Genomic DNA, 16,986 nt, shown 5'->3' on the forward strand with positions numbered 1-16,986 from the left:
AAGACAGCACTGCCCTCCCCTGTAAATCCTCACTGCTGATCATCAGATATTGCTAGGGTACGCCCAGGCCACTCATGAAAGTTTTGCTTTCTACTCCTAGTACTTTATGCTCTGCTGGACTAGAGCTTTGGTTCCAATGGGAATAATGCTTCCTCCGGGAGACTCAGCGCTGATTTCACTAATTGGGAGTGAAATGCCACCTGGGCACCTTGGACTCCTCATGCCTGTGTTAATGCACAGAGAAGGAAGTTACAGAGCTGGCCAGTGGCTGATTCAGACGACCTAGGGTGGTTTGCTCTATTATTTTATAGAGTAAGGAAGGAGCATCTGAGCAACAGAGCAGGTCTTTAGGAGTGTCTCCTACTGTCACCACACCCTATGATTACAGTGTATGGAAAACTACAGTCCAATTCAGGCAGGACGACTAATGGCCCTGACCCTTCAGGAATGAAGGTTTGGGTAACCCTTAGACATATCATTTAACCCTGATAAACCATAGTTTCTTCTCTTTCAAAACAGAAGTGAGAGACTGCAGCTCTGCAGTAGAACATTTGCCTAGTGTGCTTCAGGCCTGGGGTTCAATCCCCAGAATCACCAAAAATAAATAAATAAGTAACAGCAGAAATGATAATAATATCTATTACAGATGATTGTTACAAATACAATGTCTTTAATATGAAGTGTTCCAAAAACATGGACATTTGCATTACTATTAATAAATACAATTGCAATTATGTGAATTCATACGGTTATTTTATTATTGCAAGTAAAATTTGGTTAATAAAAGCAATATACATTAGGGGAAAATAAATATATTTAAAGTCAACAAAGAATGTGTTTTTAGCATCATTTGCTCATTACAAGTCAGGACATGTGTTTCCTTAATCCTATGCACTGACTAAGGACATATTTTCAAGGTAACATTATTGTCAACCCACCACAAACCAAAGCCATAATTTAGCATATTTATTTAGGGGTATGGTCACATCTAGGAGGGACTATATATACAAAAAAAAAAAACAGAACAGAGAAAAGAATTGCCCTTTCACACAATGGATGGTCATGTGCAGGGGACCACCATGAATTACTTGAAGGTCTTCATTGGAAATGGCAGCCAGGGAGGTTTTAGGTTTGCATTGAGAACTACCCGTGGCTCCCCCGTGCAATAGATTGCCCAGTGCATGTGACCTTTATCTCTGCTTTTGTTGGAAGATCCCTCACAGTAGCTCTGGAGACGGGCGTAACCCGCTGGGAACTGAACAGCCCACCTACTACCTTTTTTGGTGAAAAATATTCTATGGAAAAACTTTGATGTTCTCTGATATAAATAAAGCAAGCACGGGCTCCTTTTCGCCCACTGTATTGTGGAAGCTCAATCTGTGTGACCTGCTAGCCCATCCTGCCCCCGCTTCCTGAAAATATTTTCTGTGTCCTCTGGGTGGTTTGTTGGTCTACTTTTCTTAGCTTTTATTCTGCAGGCAACCCATTCCACTGAAGGGAACCCCATTTCCACAGCCCAGGTGGGATGTGGACAGGAGTCATGTGTAGTAACTATGTAACGATACTAATAAATTTAGAACAGTTACCCAATCTGTAAAGTAATACCATTTCTCATGTCTTTTTTAGAACATTTTTTAGTTGTCAATGGGCTTTTATTTTATTTATTTATATGTGGTGTTGAGAATCGAACCCAGGGCCTCACAAGTGCTAGGGAAGTGCTCTACCACTGAGCCACAACCCCAGCCCTCTGGTGTCTTTTGCAGAACATTAAAAGGTGCTATGTGAACTCAGCCGTGTTTCTTGATTTCCCTCATGTTTTTAAAACTAAGTGTTCTCTGAAGCCTTCCTTCTGTGTATCTCTCTTCCACACAAGACCTACAGCTGCTCTCTGATTTTCTGTCTGTGCTCCATTCCAGCTCATTAGTAGATAGGACTGATCTTTTAAAAACTATGACCTTCTCCTTTACTTCTGTCTTTGCATCCAGCTTTCAGGTATCCACGATTCAGTGGTGAGGGTCAGGGAAGGACTGTGCCACAGAAGCAAGGAAATGAGGCCAACAACTAGAGAGTTCCTGTTGGAGGGCCGGGGACAGCTAGAAATCCCAGAATTTGCACTATGTAAGTTTCATCCCATCCAAACTGAGGCATTGGTCTTTATGAAGCATGTATAATTAAGAAAGAAAAAAAGGAAAAAGATCAGCAGAAAGGAGTCCTTCCTTAACAAGGTAGAATATAAAAGAATCCAGAACCCTAAATTTTAAGGGAGGAAAGAGCTTGAAAAAAGAAGAATTGTTGTCCAATGCAATAGATCAATTGCCCAGAATAATCAAAATTTATAATGGTGAAGTTGATTTATTCATTCAACACATATTTATTATTTAATGTGTACAATACATCTGGGTGCGGTGGCACACACCTGTCATCCTCGCCGCTCAGGAGACTGAGGCAGGAGGATCATGATGTCAAAGCCAACCTCAGCAAAAGGAAGGCACTAAGCAACCCATTGAGACCCTGTCTCTAAATAAAACACAAAATAGGACTGGGCATGTGGCTCAGTGGCAAAGCTCCCCTGGGTTCAATCCCCATAATCAATAATAATAATAATAATAAATACCCTAGGGCAAAAAAAGGACAATGAAAATTGTAATTTAAAAGAAAAAGTATTAAACACTGCCCACTGAAACCTTCTCTATACGTTTCCAAAAATTCAGTAAAGATAACTCTAGTGCAAATACCAGGGACACTAACTGCCCAACAGGCAACTGAAAATCTCATCTGATTCTTAGAACACTTATTCCTGAAACTTTTCATAAATCAAACACAATGCTCACCTGCGACTTCAAAGCAATCCTAACAGCTTGGCCCTACTTGCATCTCACCCACTGCTGGAGAAATTTAATAATCAAAGCCTCACTGTGTCCTAACTTCCCTTGTAACACTTTCCCCACTTCTCAAAACCTTCTCAAAGGCTACCTACCATATCCACAGGCTCAGTGAAGCTCTCCCTTGTTAAATAGGTTAGTTGTTCTTCCTCTGGATACTTCCCATTCCCCCAAAATAATTGATTCACTGACCTTGCTGCTGTAGAAATAAATATAGAGGAAGTCTCTTTCTTTTCCTACCCTGATATCTTTATTCCCTGAAAAAGCTGAATTTCCTTCATAAATCAGACTCACCCTGTATAGTCTGGCTATTTCTCTCTCTCTCTCTCTCTCTCTCTCTCTCTCTCTCTCTCTCTCTCTCTCTCTCTTTCTTTCTCTCTCACTCTTTCCCTCCCTCTCTCTGAATATGTATATCTGTTTCTGATCATATGTAGAAAGCTAGAATGTGTATACAGGCTTTCTTGGTAATGGCTCCAATTAGGAAAACAGCTCAGGCTAGAAATTAGGAGAGCCCCAATCCCATGGAACTCCAAACCAATCCCAAATGAGATAGCTTGGGAACTCTATGCATTGGAATAAAATTACTTTTCTCTTTTCTGTTTTTTCTTCCCTTTCCAGGTACTTCTGGTTGGACTGATTTTTTGATGCATCAAAATTCTGAAAACACAAGTTACAGATTTTGGCAATTTTGATACTGTAGATTGAGGAGTTCCACATAGATGCAGCAGTGGAAGACAGGAGATTGGCTTACTACTTGGTCCCACTTGACTTGTTTAATTTAGGAAACACAATTGCATGTTCTGTCTACTGATTTCAATATTGAAGTCTAAGATTAATATTTTAGATAATAGTGTTGATTTTCTCCTGTTTTACTTCCATGTGCTTAAAAGTCAGAGAATTCTCCAGGAAAAAAAATGATAGACAGAGAGGTCTCCCAAAGACTGAAGCAAATTAACATTGTTATATGCCAACCCTATCAAGATCAATTCCATTCTTCTATCAGTTTTCACATAGCTGACTTCCAAGAATCATATTTTTTGAATAAGTTGAAACCACATAAATTAATTATTTAAAGATAAAAAGTAACTGAATTGCTTTTTTTGTTTCTTTATAGCAACATGGATTTTATAAAGTTATATTTAATCGACAATTTTAAAAAATATTTTTATTAGTTGTTTATGGACATTTACCTTATTTATTTATTTACACATGGTGTTGAGAATCGAACCTGGTGCTTCACACAGGTGAGGCAAGAGTTCTACCAATGAGCCCCAGCCCTAACCTAATTGACAATTTTTTTAAAGTTCCTATTTATACTTTTATATTTTACTCCAGAAATTTTGAAATTAATCTTGTTTTAAGGCTGCATGAATTCTCTCCTTGAATATCTTTTGCCCTCTAATATGGAATGCACTCTTCCTCAAAAATTCTAGTTCCTTTATAGAAGATAGTCCAAATATCAATTTTAGAAAAATATATCACATTTTTTTCTTGAGTATCATTTCATATGGTAACTGATAGAAACATATTTTTTTTTTAACTCACTCGTTCATGTTGGCAACTTCAACTTAATATTCACAATGTGTTGGAACAGACAAGGGTTATTAATTGCTTTAAATCATGTTTTACATTCATGTGAGGTAAGAATGCTCTTAACTTACTTGACCACTAACTGATGAATGATTCTCTTGGACTTTTCATTAGGGCTCAAGCATGGAACTCTAAATATTACCCTTTGTTTCCACATTTAAGGCTGAAAAATGTATGAATAAAGGCAATCATCCGTTATCCCAGAAACCACAGGATATCCCTGTGTCCACCTGGAATTATTTATTTCTTTGCATTCATTAGTGTCACAGGATCAAGCACTTTTATGATGCTCTGAAAGGTTCACTCAGCATTTGACTACATATTTTCCCTACTATAGGCCCTTGATTGCTCCAACCTCAAATAGTATCTTCACGCATGTCAACTTACAAACAAAAATGTCTTTTAAATATTTATTGGAACAGGATTACTAGGAAAGAGGATACTTCTGAGTTCAATTTAGTTTCTGCAGATTATCCTTGAGAATGACTCTAACAGGGTGATTTACCCAGCTTTTTCACTGCTGTGACTTTAAGACCACGCAGCAAATTATGGAGGACGAAGAGTTTATTTGAGGGCTCATAGTTTCAGAGGTTTAAATTCATAGAAGGCCAGTTCCATTTCTCAGGGCTGGAGATGTGGCTGAACATGGAGGAAGAGTGTGGCAAAGGGAAGTAGCTCGCAGCATGGTGATCAAGACACAGGAAGAGAGACTCCACTTGCCAGATGCAAATACTTACCCAAGCCAAGCCCCAATTCCCACCTCTGCCAGCCACACCCTAGTACTTCAATTACCATTCAATTAATCCCTATCAGGGGATTAAAACACTGATTGGGTTTCGACTTTTACAACCTAATCATTATTCCTCTAAACCTTCTTCTATTGTCTCACACATGAGCTTTGGGAGAACACCTCATATCCAAACCATGACACAATGTATCTTCCAGTCAGCGCTCAGGTATATTAATTTGATTTCATACTCTGTCTTGCAATTGGTCTTAATAAAGAGCTTAGCATCTCTCTATGTAGTTCTTAGTCTTTTCAATTTATCATTTTTAAACTTGTGTAGCAATATTGCTTGCCAATCTACTTTCAAATTTTCTATATTTTCTTATGTCTTTAAAAGAGTATTTTTAAGTCTAAATTAATTTTTCACCACTACCTACCCGCTGCCGAAATCTAAATGTATATACGATAAAAAAATGATATTACGATTTTCGACAAAGACAAACTCACCAATTTACCTAACATAACAATATTACAAAGACTAATCTGAATGTTGTACTACGCTGAACTGAACATTTTGTATATGTACATATGGCAAGCATCAGGGATAAGAAAAGTAGAAAAATTCTATAGTCTTTTCAATATGTGTGCATGTTTGTTATACACACATTGTTTTCAGAGATTCTTTATTTTACTCTATCTGAAGAATTAGGTAGTAAGAACTAACTAAAATGTCTATAATCTTAGGATGCTATAAGTTCAGTGGAGCCCATAGACAGCAGAATGTCATAATTCATCAAGTGTGTTACACATGGACATGGGCATAGAAATGACAATCATTGAGCTTTGTGCTCCTGTAGGTCAGCTGCATTGGAAGGAGTTAAGCTAAACTGCAGGCTCTGAACTCTGGGTTCTGGTCCCCAGGCACCGTCCTTTCAGCAGGTGGAATTCACACCAGCTCCTTGTGTCTTTCATTCTGTGAACCATTGAATGACTCTCTGGGGCACTGACTTCACATGGGTTCAAGGCTGAAAAGGAACCAGCTATCAGGGGACAAACCCAAATACAAAAGGACATATTCAATTTCTCAAATGTCCATTGACATCCCAATAGCCAAGTAAGGAGAAAAAGGCTGTCCCATATAGTGAGTCTTGAAAATACACACGACCTACCATGAGTCTTTTCATTGCAAGCTTGTGGATCTATAACTCTGTCACAGGGATATGAAGAACTGAGATCTATAACTCAATTTATCACAATTTCTTGTTATAGAAATGCTACAACTTTAACTTGCCTGTGAAAAGAATTGATGTGCTTCACACCACAACTACAGTTCTTCATTTAATCTGTATGCAAGGTGTCATTCTATTGAAATTGTGTTGGAAGTGTTAAATTAATGTATTATTTGTATGAATATTTATGAAAAGAATATTTTTATCAAGAGCTATAAACATATTAATAAATTGAACAAATCAATTTCCTGAAATTTATCTTGAAACAATTCTCATCCAAAGATCTTTATGTAAGAACATGATTCTTGCAATATTTATAAAAATGATGATAAGCAGAAAACAACATAAAGGTTCAAAGTAGAGAGGTAATTTGTATATCCAATCCATGAGACATGACACTATGATTAAACTAGTGGTTATAAATTATGTGTGGCTTGCAAGAGAGTCAGAATATAATTTTGAGTTTACAGAAATATGGATTATAAAATTTCCAGGCATGGTGGCACAGGACTATCATGCTAATTACTGGGAAGGCTAAGGGAGGAGGATTCAAGTTCAAGGCCATCCTGTGAAACTTAGTGAGACAAAAACAAAAAAGAAGAAGAAAATCATGTATTTATCATATTAAAACTAATGTAGAATCATTCAGATGAGCTCTGTAATAGAAGGGAAAAGGAACAAAACAATTTTAGATTGATGGATTAAATAGTTAATGAATTTGATTGTATATGTTACTCCTATATTTATTATGTCTTACACATCTTTTGCATAGATTCTATATAGAATAGTAAATTTTCAAAGGTAAAGATATGAACTATTCTATTGTTATTTGTACAGTAGCTAACCCAACACCAAATATAGCCTATGATCTCAGTGCCTGGGTTATATACCATACTTCTCTCTTGTATTAAGAATAAAATAAAGCACAGTGGCACATGCCTGTAATGTCAGCAGCTCGGGAGGCTGAGGAAGAAAGACGGAGAGTTCAAAGCCAAGCCTCAGCAATTTAGCAAGGCTCTAAACAACTTAACGAAACCCTGTCTCTAAATAAAATATAAAAAAGTGTTGGGGATGTAGCTCAGTGGTTAAGTGCCTCTGGATTCAATCTCCAGTACCATAAATAAATAAATAAATAAATAAATAAATAAATAAAAGAAGAATACAATAAAAACAAACAAAATTAGGGGGACAGAAAATATTTCACTGACCCTAGAGTGTAAGGCATGGAATTGTTATTTTTGTGATCTATATTAACCCTCAGAGGACTTTCTGAGGCTATTTATCAGCTCACTGGGGAAGAGAGTTGGATTAATTGTATTTTAACTCCTACTCTTTTTTAAGATCAATATGTTGGGAAGGGTTTTCATTAGGGTCAAGAGAACTTTAGCCTAAATTATCTGCCTGATACATTAAAGAACAAAAGAGCTTGTTAATTTCATCTTTTATGTCCTTATTTCTCAGGCTCCAAATAATGGGATTGAGAAAGGGATCAGAGACAGAGAATGAGCAATAGCGGTGTCCCAGAATGACACATAAGTAGCAGAGAACCTAAGACACCTGAAGACTGCACTGTTGAACATGAGCAGGGAGACAGCAATGTGGGCAGTTATTAGACTTCGAGAACACGGATCCCACCTTGCAATAGGATCTCAGAGGCATCTCTAACAGCCTGAAGCCAATAAAGAAAGGAAATGGTAGATCTGATGATGGGGTTAGGGCCATAGAAAGATAGGGTAGAAACCCACACAATCTGAGATAGAAGGACTAGGAGGTCAAAGGTACAAGGGTCTGCTGAGTGCTGAGCACACAGTGAGGGGTCTTGATGGTCAGAGGGGGTTGCAGTTGGCAACAGATCTGTCAAGAGCCATGACAGTTCACCAGCTGTGTTCAGTGTTTCCAAGTACAAGGAAAAAGTACAAATCTGCAAGAGGTGGCCAGTGAGAGAGAGAGAAAAAATTAGAAAATACAGACATGGAACTGTGAAATGTCCAACCAGAGGAACAGCAAAGAAGTTCATCAGGTTTCAGTCACAATCAAGGCATAGATGAAAAATAAAGGAAAAAAAAATACTGTCTTCCCTAGGGCACATAGAGAAGATCAACCCAGTCACCAAATTCTCCCCAGAGCCACCTGGGATTGCATGCCCAACTAACAGAGAAGCTATCTAGTCTGGAGCTTTTCTTTGTTGGAAGACTTTTCATTACTAATTATGTAACTGAAAGCTTGATCCTCGCCCAACCAATCCAATAACAAAAACAAGGTTTTGAGAAAAATGTAAAGGAAGTTTTATTGCTTTGTTAGCAAAAGAGCAACAATGGGACTCTTGTTCCAGAGTGTGTGATTCTCCCCATCATGGGGAACAGGGGGGAGGGGGGGTGTTAAAGTGGTGATTCAGAAGAATCCTGTACCCTGAGATTAGGGAGGAGTGACTAGGGAGGAGAAGATCAGGGCAGAGAGGGTCAGGAGGAAGAAGGTCAGGGAGGAGAAGGTCAGGGAGGAAGAAGGTCAGGGAGGAGAAGGTCAGGGAGGGAGAAGGTCAGGGAGGGAGAAGGTCAGGGAGGAGAAAGTCTGGGAAGGGAAGTTCTGGAAAAAAAAATACACCAGTTTTAGGGCAATGAGGGATATAGTCAAAGCATGAAGTGTACCACTGTCACAATCCAATCTCATCACTTGTTGACCTATTCAGGTTTTTTCTGTCCTGGCAATTTAACTTTGGTAGTTTACATGTGTTCAGAAATTTATCCTTCTTTTCTAGATTTTCCAATTTGTTAGCATAAACTTGTTCATAATAAGCCTTAGTAATCCTTTACATTTCTATGGTACTGGTAATAATATCTGTTTTTTTCATCTCTATTTTTATTTAAGTCTTCTCTTTGTTTTTCTTGGTTACTTTAGCCAAAGGTTTGTCTGTCATATTTATCTTTTCAAAGGCCATCTTTTTGGTTCATTGATTTGTGGGTTTATTTTGGTTTGGGCTATTGGTTTTAGTCTCTATTTCGTTTATTTATGCTTTGATTCTAGTAACTTATTTCTTTCTATTAATTTCAGGTTTGGAATTTTCCTTGCATTTCTAATTCATTAAGATGCATTTTGCTGAGAATAGTGGTGCATGCCTGTAATCCCAGCAGCTCAGAAGGGTGAGGCTGGAGGTCCCTGAGTTCAAAGCCAGCCTCACCAGTGGCGAGGCACTAAGCAACTCAGTGAGACCCTGTCTCTAAATAAAATACAACATAGGGCTGAAGATGTAGCTCAGTGGTTCAGTGGCCCTGAGTTCAATACCTTGTACCCTCCACCCAAAATGCATCTTTACGTTATTATTTATTTGAAATATTATAAAATAACCACATATGATATATAGTGCTTATTGCTATAAACCTCCCATTGAGTTCTACTTTTGTTACATCACAACAGTTTTGGCAGGTGTGCTTTATAATGTTCCTCTGGTGGTGGGGCATGCCCTGTTTTTGTTGTTTTGAAAGGTCTTTATTTCTTCTTTGTTTCTGAAGGATAACTTTACTGAGTACAGTGCTCTTGGTTGGTAGTCATTTTCTTTCAGGACTTGGAGTATTTTATTCTATTTGCTCCTGGCTTCTAAGATTTCTGCTGAGAAACTTGCTAATAGTCTAGTAGGCGTAACATTAAATGTGACTTGATACTTTTCTCTTGTACTTTTTAGTAGTTTCTTCTTTGTCTTACACTTTTGGTCATTTGACTATAGCATACCTTGGTGAGGACCTCTCATTAATGACAATTTGGGGCCCTATAATCCTTCTGTATATGGATAACCATTATCTTTCTCAAGATTAGCAACATTTTAAGATATCCTTTGATAGAATAGAATTTTTATGCCCTTAACATTTTATTCTCTTTCACGTACTTTAAAAATGTGCATTTTTAAAAATTTATGCTGAAGGTCTTGAATACTATCTTCATCTTTTTTTGCCTGCCTGCCCATCTTCCTTCTTTTTCTCCTTTCTTGTGTGACAGAGACATTTAAAAGACCTCTCCTCAAGTTCAGATATCCTTCCTTTTATTTCCATGATTTCTGTTTGGTTCCTTTCAAAAAAATCTCTATCTCTTAGTGAATTTCTCTTTGATATTGTATCAATATTTACTCATTCATGAACAGTTCTAAGGATTAGAGACCTAGGAGCACTCTACCTCTGAGCTATATACCCAGACCTGGTCTACAACTTGTGATCAGATCCTCCTGCCTCAGCCTCCCATGTAAGCTGAGAATACAGGCCCGTGATAATGGGCCAGTTTTCCAGACCCTCTATTCATAACCAGAAAACCCACAAACACCAGGTGCAGGAAAATGTCAGAAGACATCTGCAAGAATCTTCTGCAAGAGAAAAGCTCCTTAAAATTTTTACCTAACAGTGCCAGACCCAGCTCCTGCCACTCTTTAAAAGGCTGGGCCATTCATGGGCAGTTTTGACTTCTATTTCAATCAAGTCTGTCTCTTCACCTGGAGGTGAAAATCCATTCCTTTTATTTTTCCTGATTAAACCTTTACTTGTAAGAAGAAAAAACAGAATATTAATTTCTGACGGGAATGCATAGAAAGTACTTCAAAGGACACAAAAATGAAAGCAAGTGTCCTATAAAAACACATGGAAAAGTCGTATCTCTGTCTCTATTCCTAATCTATCATCTCTCTCTCTTGAATGTGTTTGAGACTGTTTCCAAACAAATAGTTTAATTCAATTAAATTGCACAAATTCAACCATAATAATCAAAGCAAAATGAAGATTGACTTGTACTTGGGCCTCAGAAAAATAAGCAATGAAAACATTATAAATAACAATCATAGCTCATTATAGCTAAGATTATGATTTCATTTTTAATATATCATTGTTCATTATACAAATCTTTACAACATCAAAAGAATACTAATAAATAGGGGCAAATAATAGATAATATTCATTTTGTACTTTTACTGTTATGCAATATTCTAAGTCCAGCACAAAATAACTTACTTAATATTTTTAAAATATATGTAGTCCCAATTTTAAAATGTATTACTTTTATGGCAATAGACAATGAAACTAAAATACTGAGAATTTAATAACTTTTAAAGTGACTGTGTGGTACCATTGAAATATGAATATTGACCTCTTTCATAGATCTTTGTTTTTTTCATTTTTTTTCTTAGTTATGATGGACATAATATATTTGTTTTATTTGTTTATTTTTATGTGGTGCTGAGGATCAAACCCAGTGCCTCAAACGTGCTAGGCAAGTGATCTACCTCTAAGGCACAACACCAACCCCTCTTTCATAGATCTTATCCTTTAACTACTACGTTTTATAATCTGTGGTCATTATTAATATATTGATGCTTATAAATATAATGCTTAAGTAAAAATAATGTTTATATAAAAGTAATAAGACAATTGTTCATGAAGATATTTTAATGGCTTAACCGTCATATTTGCTTTTACATTTTATCCCTGTGCCAGACTAGACAGTTAGTATATGCTCTCTGAATAAATCACACATAAAATATAAATATGTACATGGGAAGGAGAACTCAAATAAGGAGACAAAATATTAGTGTGACACTGTATGTGGTATTTGCTCATGTTATGGGTGTAGGACCTTACAGTAACATCTACAGTGATAGATTCCTATGAGCCAGAGTTAACTTGAAAATGCAATAAACATCTTCTAAGGGCAGAAAAGCTTCTTAATGGCTACTTTCATGTCCTTATTTCTCAAACTGTAGATGATAGGGTTGAAAAAAGGAGAAAGAACGACAAATATTATTGCAATGGCTGTGTCCAAAATTGGTGGGAAAGTGGCTGAGAATCGCAGGTACATGAGGGACACGCTGCCATAGAACATCAGGAAGACCCCAAGATGGGCTGCGCAGGTAGAGAAAGCCTTGTGGCGGCCTTCAACAGAGGGGATCCTCAGGATCACAGTGATGATTCTTATATAAGAAATGGCAATAACCAAGGCAGAGAAGATGATGGCCACCGCATGGATCACATCCTCAATCAGGATCATGGAGGTGTCTGTGCAGGCCAAACGCAGCACAGGTTCAAAGTCACAGAAGATCTGATGGATGTGGTTGGGGCCGCAGAAGGGCAGGGTAGAAATCCACGCAATCTCTGGGAGCAGTACGAGAAAGCCAAAGATGCAGGACCCTGCAGAGAGCTGAGCACACAGCTGGGGGGTCATGATGGTTGGGTAGCGGAGAGGGTCACAAATGGCAACGTACCTGTCAATAGCCATGGTGGTCAGCAAAATGCCCTCGGAATTGCCCAGCGAATGGAAGAAGTACATCTGTAGGAGGCAGCCAATCATGGAGATGGTCCTCTGCTTACTGATAAGGTTGGAGAGTATTTTGGGTATCGTGGCACTTGTGTACCAAATCTCCAGAAATGAGAAAATGCTGATGAAATCATACATGGGGTTGTGGAGACGGGAATCCATCCTGACTGCAAAAAACACAGTGAGGTTCCCAGTTATGATGAATATGTAGATGAGGAGCAAAGGAATGAAGAAGAAGATGCCATCTTCAGGTTGGGGAAATCCAGAGAAGAGAAACTCTGTCACCACAGTAGTTTGGTTACTTAGCACCATGGTCAGCAATCTTAACTGCTGGGGGAGAAAGGCTCAACTCCTTCCTAGATAAAATTTTTAAAAAATCAAATGCATCGGTTAATATACAAGTCAGTGAAATAGGTTTTATGTAACATGTATTCCTCTTTACTCATGGATTAATAGTTATTTACTTAGAACCTATTTTGTGCCTATAGCATCTGTTTATTTGTTGAATTCGCAGTGAAGAAAACAATCTCACTTTCACAAAGCTTGTATTCCAATGAAGGATACAATAAAATAACACATCAAAAATGTCTTAGTCTGGCACAGGTGGCACATGCTTGTACCCCAAAAACTCAGAAGACCAAGGCAGGAAGATCACAAGTTCAAGGACAGCCTGGGCAAACTAGCAAGACCCTCTCTCAAAATAAAAAAGATAAAAAGGGCTGGGAATGGAGCTCAGTAGTAGAGCACCCTTTGGTTTGATCTCTGCTACTAAAACAAAACAAAAAAACTCAATAGACTAAGTTGTTCAGGCTCACCTAAAATCTGCCTCAGCCTTCTGAGTCACTGTTATTACAAGAATTCACCACCATGTACTGCACTTATTGGTTCTGAACAATAAATAATTAAAATATCAAAAATAAAAGAGTGCTTTTACTATACTAAAATAAAATTAGTAAAGAGGAGTTGTGAAGGAGGGGCAAATTTGGAGAAAGTGAAGAATTGTGTTTAGAGGGGTTGACTCTGGAGTATGCATGAGACCAACAAAGGAAGTTATTCAATAGGCAGATAAACAGACAAGCCTGAAGTTCAGAGAGATGTTCCCACAGGTGATATGGATTTAGGAGATGCCCATGTGTAAGCGGAGCAAGACAGTCCAGTACAGATGAAGGTCTACACGGAGAGTACACAGATAAGGTAAGAAGTGCAGCAGAGAATTGAGCTGGGAAAACACCAGTGTATAACAAAAATGAGGTAAGAGAATCATGAAAAGTAAATTGGGAAAGGAGGACTAGAAAGGTAGAGAGGAAAGAAGAAAGTAGCAGGTGACAGTTTCAAATACTGAGGACCATTCAAGAAATACAGAGGTGGAAATATAAGAATCTTCCACATAAACCAACTTGGAAATCATCACTAACCTTATCCAGAGAAACTTCAATGGAAAATTGGGGGGAGGGGAGTAATGGCACATGGGAATGGGTTAATTCATTCAAATACATGATTTACTCATAATAAAAAAGTTCATGAAGAAATAAAATAAGATAGTATTTAAAGAAAGGTAACTTGAGAGCTAGGATATAGCTCAGTTGGTAGAGTGCTTGCCTTGCATGCACAAGGCCCTGGGTTCAATCCCCAGCACCATTAAAAAATAAATATATAATAAAGGCAGGTAATTTGGATAGAGACTGAAGGGTCCAAATCAAAGCTCTAACACTTCTTATTTCTGTAATATGAAGTCAGTTGGGTGAATTATCTGTTATGTCAGTTTTCTCATCTGAAAATGGAGATGAGAACACTTAATTTACAAAGTTATATTAGGAATCATGTCAGTTTACGCAGGTAGAATACTTAAAACATGAAAATATTTATTATGGTCACATATATCAGGGAAACAACTAGAGAGTACAGAAATACATTCCCTCATTCGTGGCCAGGCAATTCAATAGAGAAAAGAAAGGCTTTTGCAAGTGGTTCTGGAAAAATTGGACATAAACATGCTTAAAGCAAGGTCAATAAAAGAAAAATAACTGTCAAATTGAACCTTGCCAACATTGAAAAGTTTTTCTTCTCAAAATTAAATTTTAAGAGAAATTCATATAGAGAAAATATTTGCAAAACATAGATTTAATAAAAGATATATCTAAAATATATAAAAATTCAAAACTCTAATAAGAAAGAGATCCCAACATTTTCTTTTAGAAACTAGCAAAGGATTTGAACATACGTTTCACCAAAGATATCAAATTAGTGTATAGATATCAAATTAGTGCATAAAAATATGCTCAAAAGACTCATTAGTCAATAGGGTAATGTACATTAAGACCATAAAGAAATACCTTATCATTATACATTTTTTTTCAAATGACTACTGATTTTTTTTTTTTTTTAGCAAAGAGAACCAAAACACCTAATCATACTAAGTCCTTTGCAGAATGTGGAGCAACTAAATGTCACATATTTTGTTGTTGGGAATGTAAAATGTCACAGATGGTAGGAAAACAAGTTTAAAAGTTTCTTTTAAAGTTAAACACACATTTATTATTTTAAAAAATATTTATTTTTTTATTTATAGGTGGACGTAATGTCTTTATCTTACTTTATGTGGTGCTGAGGACTGAACCCAGTGGCTCATGAATGCCAGGTGAGCATTCTACCTCTGAGCCATAACCCAGCCCCATACATTTAATATTGATAAGGCAATTATACTCCAACATATTTACCCAACTGAAATGAAAATCTATGTTAAATCTAAAACCTGAAATAAAATACTTATAGTGGCTTTATTTATAAAACTTGAAACAATCAGAATGGTAGTCAGTTGATAAACAGATAAATTGATACATTCTGATAGGGTAATATGATTCAAAAATAAAAACAAATGAAATATGCATCAAAATTTTAAAAACTGAAATAACAGGAACAAATGTCACATACATTAGGTGAAGTGCAAGAAATCCAAGTTTACATATTGCTTGAATCTCTTTATCTAACATTCTGTAAAATGGGAAAGCATAGGACAGAAATAGATAATGGCTAGGGATGGAGTAAGAGGAGGTGTCAGTTTTGAAGGGTGCAATTAGAGAATTTGGAGAGGAGGCTGCAAGCATTATTCACCTTGATTTTTGTTAGTAGCTTTATTATCTCATGCATTGCATCCAGCATTTTCTGTACTGTGTGAGGACCCCACCTCTGCTCTGATCCACCTGATCCTCAAATTTCATTTCATGGAGAAAATAAAACTGGGGAGAATCAGTTCTCTAATTTTATACTATTGTACTAAATTATGAATGCCTTCATTGGTAATTTCATCATTGTTGCTCTGATCAACTTCTCCTGACAGCTCAACACCATCTCTTTCTCTCACCTGAGATCCTGGCAAATCAGGGCAGTTAGCAGGGTAAGCAAATAAGCACAATGCCATTCTGCAAGAGCCAAGAGCAGAAGGATCTCACAGGGTACCTTGGTGGTGCAAGAGGAGTGTGGGGGCATATTCCAGGGGGTGCTACCTCATTGTTTGCAAGACACTGAGGGTCTCTCTCAGACACAGCCTGTGGGCCTTGAGAAGAACAAGCAGATCTAGTGGGACACTCCATTCATGCTGGTGGGTCTAGGCAAGTTCTCGTAGAAGTTAGGGAGCATTCATAGAGGATGCTAGTGAATTGCTTCTATATATATTTTGTTCTGAGGGAGAACTTGGGTCCTGCTCCTTAGTCCCTGACTCCCCAGCTGATCCCCACTAGTGGGTCACAATAAGGATCAAACAGCTTGGGAAGTTTGACTGGATTGTATGCAAACCCCTAGAAATCCTGGCCAAAAGTAAAATTTTAAAAATAATAATAATAATAATAATTTTTAAAAAACTAGAAAAAAACTTAAAAAAACAAACAAACACAAAACAGCTGTCATCAGCCTTCTGCTCCCTTTGTATCGCCACTCTGTGCTTCTGTCCCAAAAAACTTGGAGCAAATCCTGACCTATGGCTCTTATACCTTACAAGAGCCCTGTTCCTTCCGTCCTTCCTTGTGGGTTTAAAGATATATTAGAGGATCTCACCCAGTAGATTTTGCCCACACTTCTCAGTTTCCATGAGAAATGAGATTAGAAGATAGGCCAATGTTCTTCTGTCCCTAGTCAGGGATCAGACACCCTAAGCCAAAGTTAAAGTTCAATAGAGAAAAGAAAATTGTATTTCTTAAGCATTTTAGCTACCCAGGCACAAGTGACTATGATTCCCACAATCACTAGCACAAAAATGAAAGGAAAACAGATGTATTCTCTT

General features: G+C 37.4%; 1 protein-coding gene across 1 annotated transcript; it reads right to left on the reverse strand.

Annotated features, from left to right (window-relative positions):
- Positions 1-12,074: 12,074 nt before the first annotated feature.
- On the reverse strand, positions 12,075-13,022 carry LOC124082491 (olfactory receptor 6K3-like). Its single transcript, XM_046428890.1, is given in 1 exon segment — positions 12,075-13,022. A coding segment is annotated over 1 exon segment (948 nt).
- Between the last annotated feature and the right edge of the window lie 3,964 nt (positions 13,023-16,986).

Source organism: Marmota monax, unplaced genomic scaffold, assembly GCF_021218885.2.
Source record: "Marmota monax isolate L192 unplaced genomic scaffold, Marmota_monax_Labrador192_F-V1.1 WCK01_AAM20220418_F8-fsc00145, whole genome shotgun sequence".
Classification (NCBI taxonomy): Eukaryota; Metazoa; Chordata; class Mammalia; order Rodentia; family Sciuridae; genus Marmota; species Marmota monax.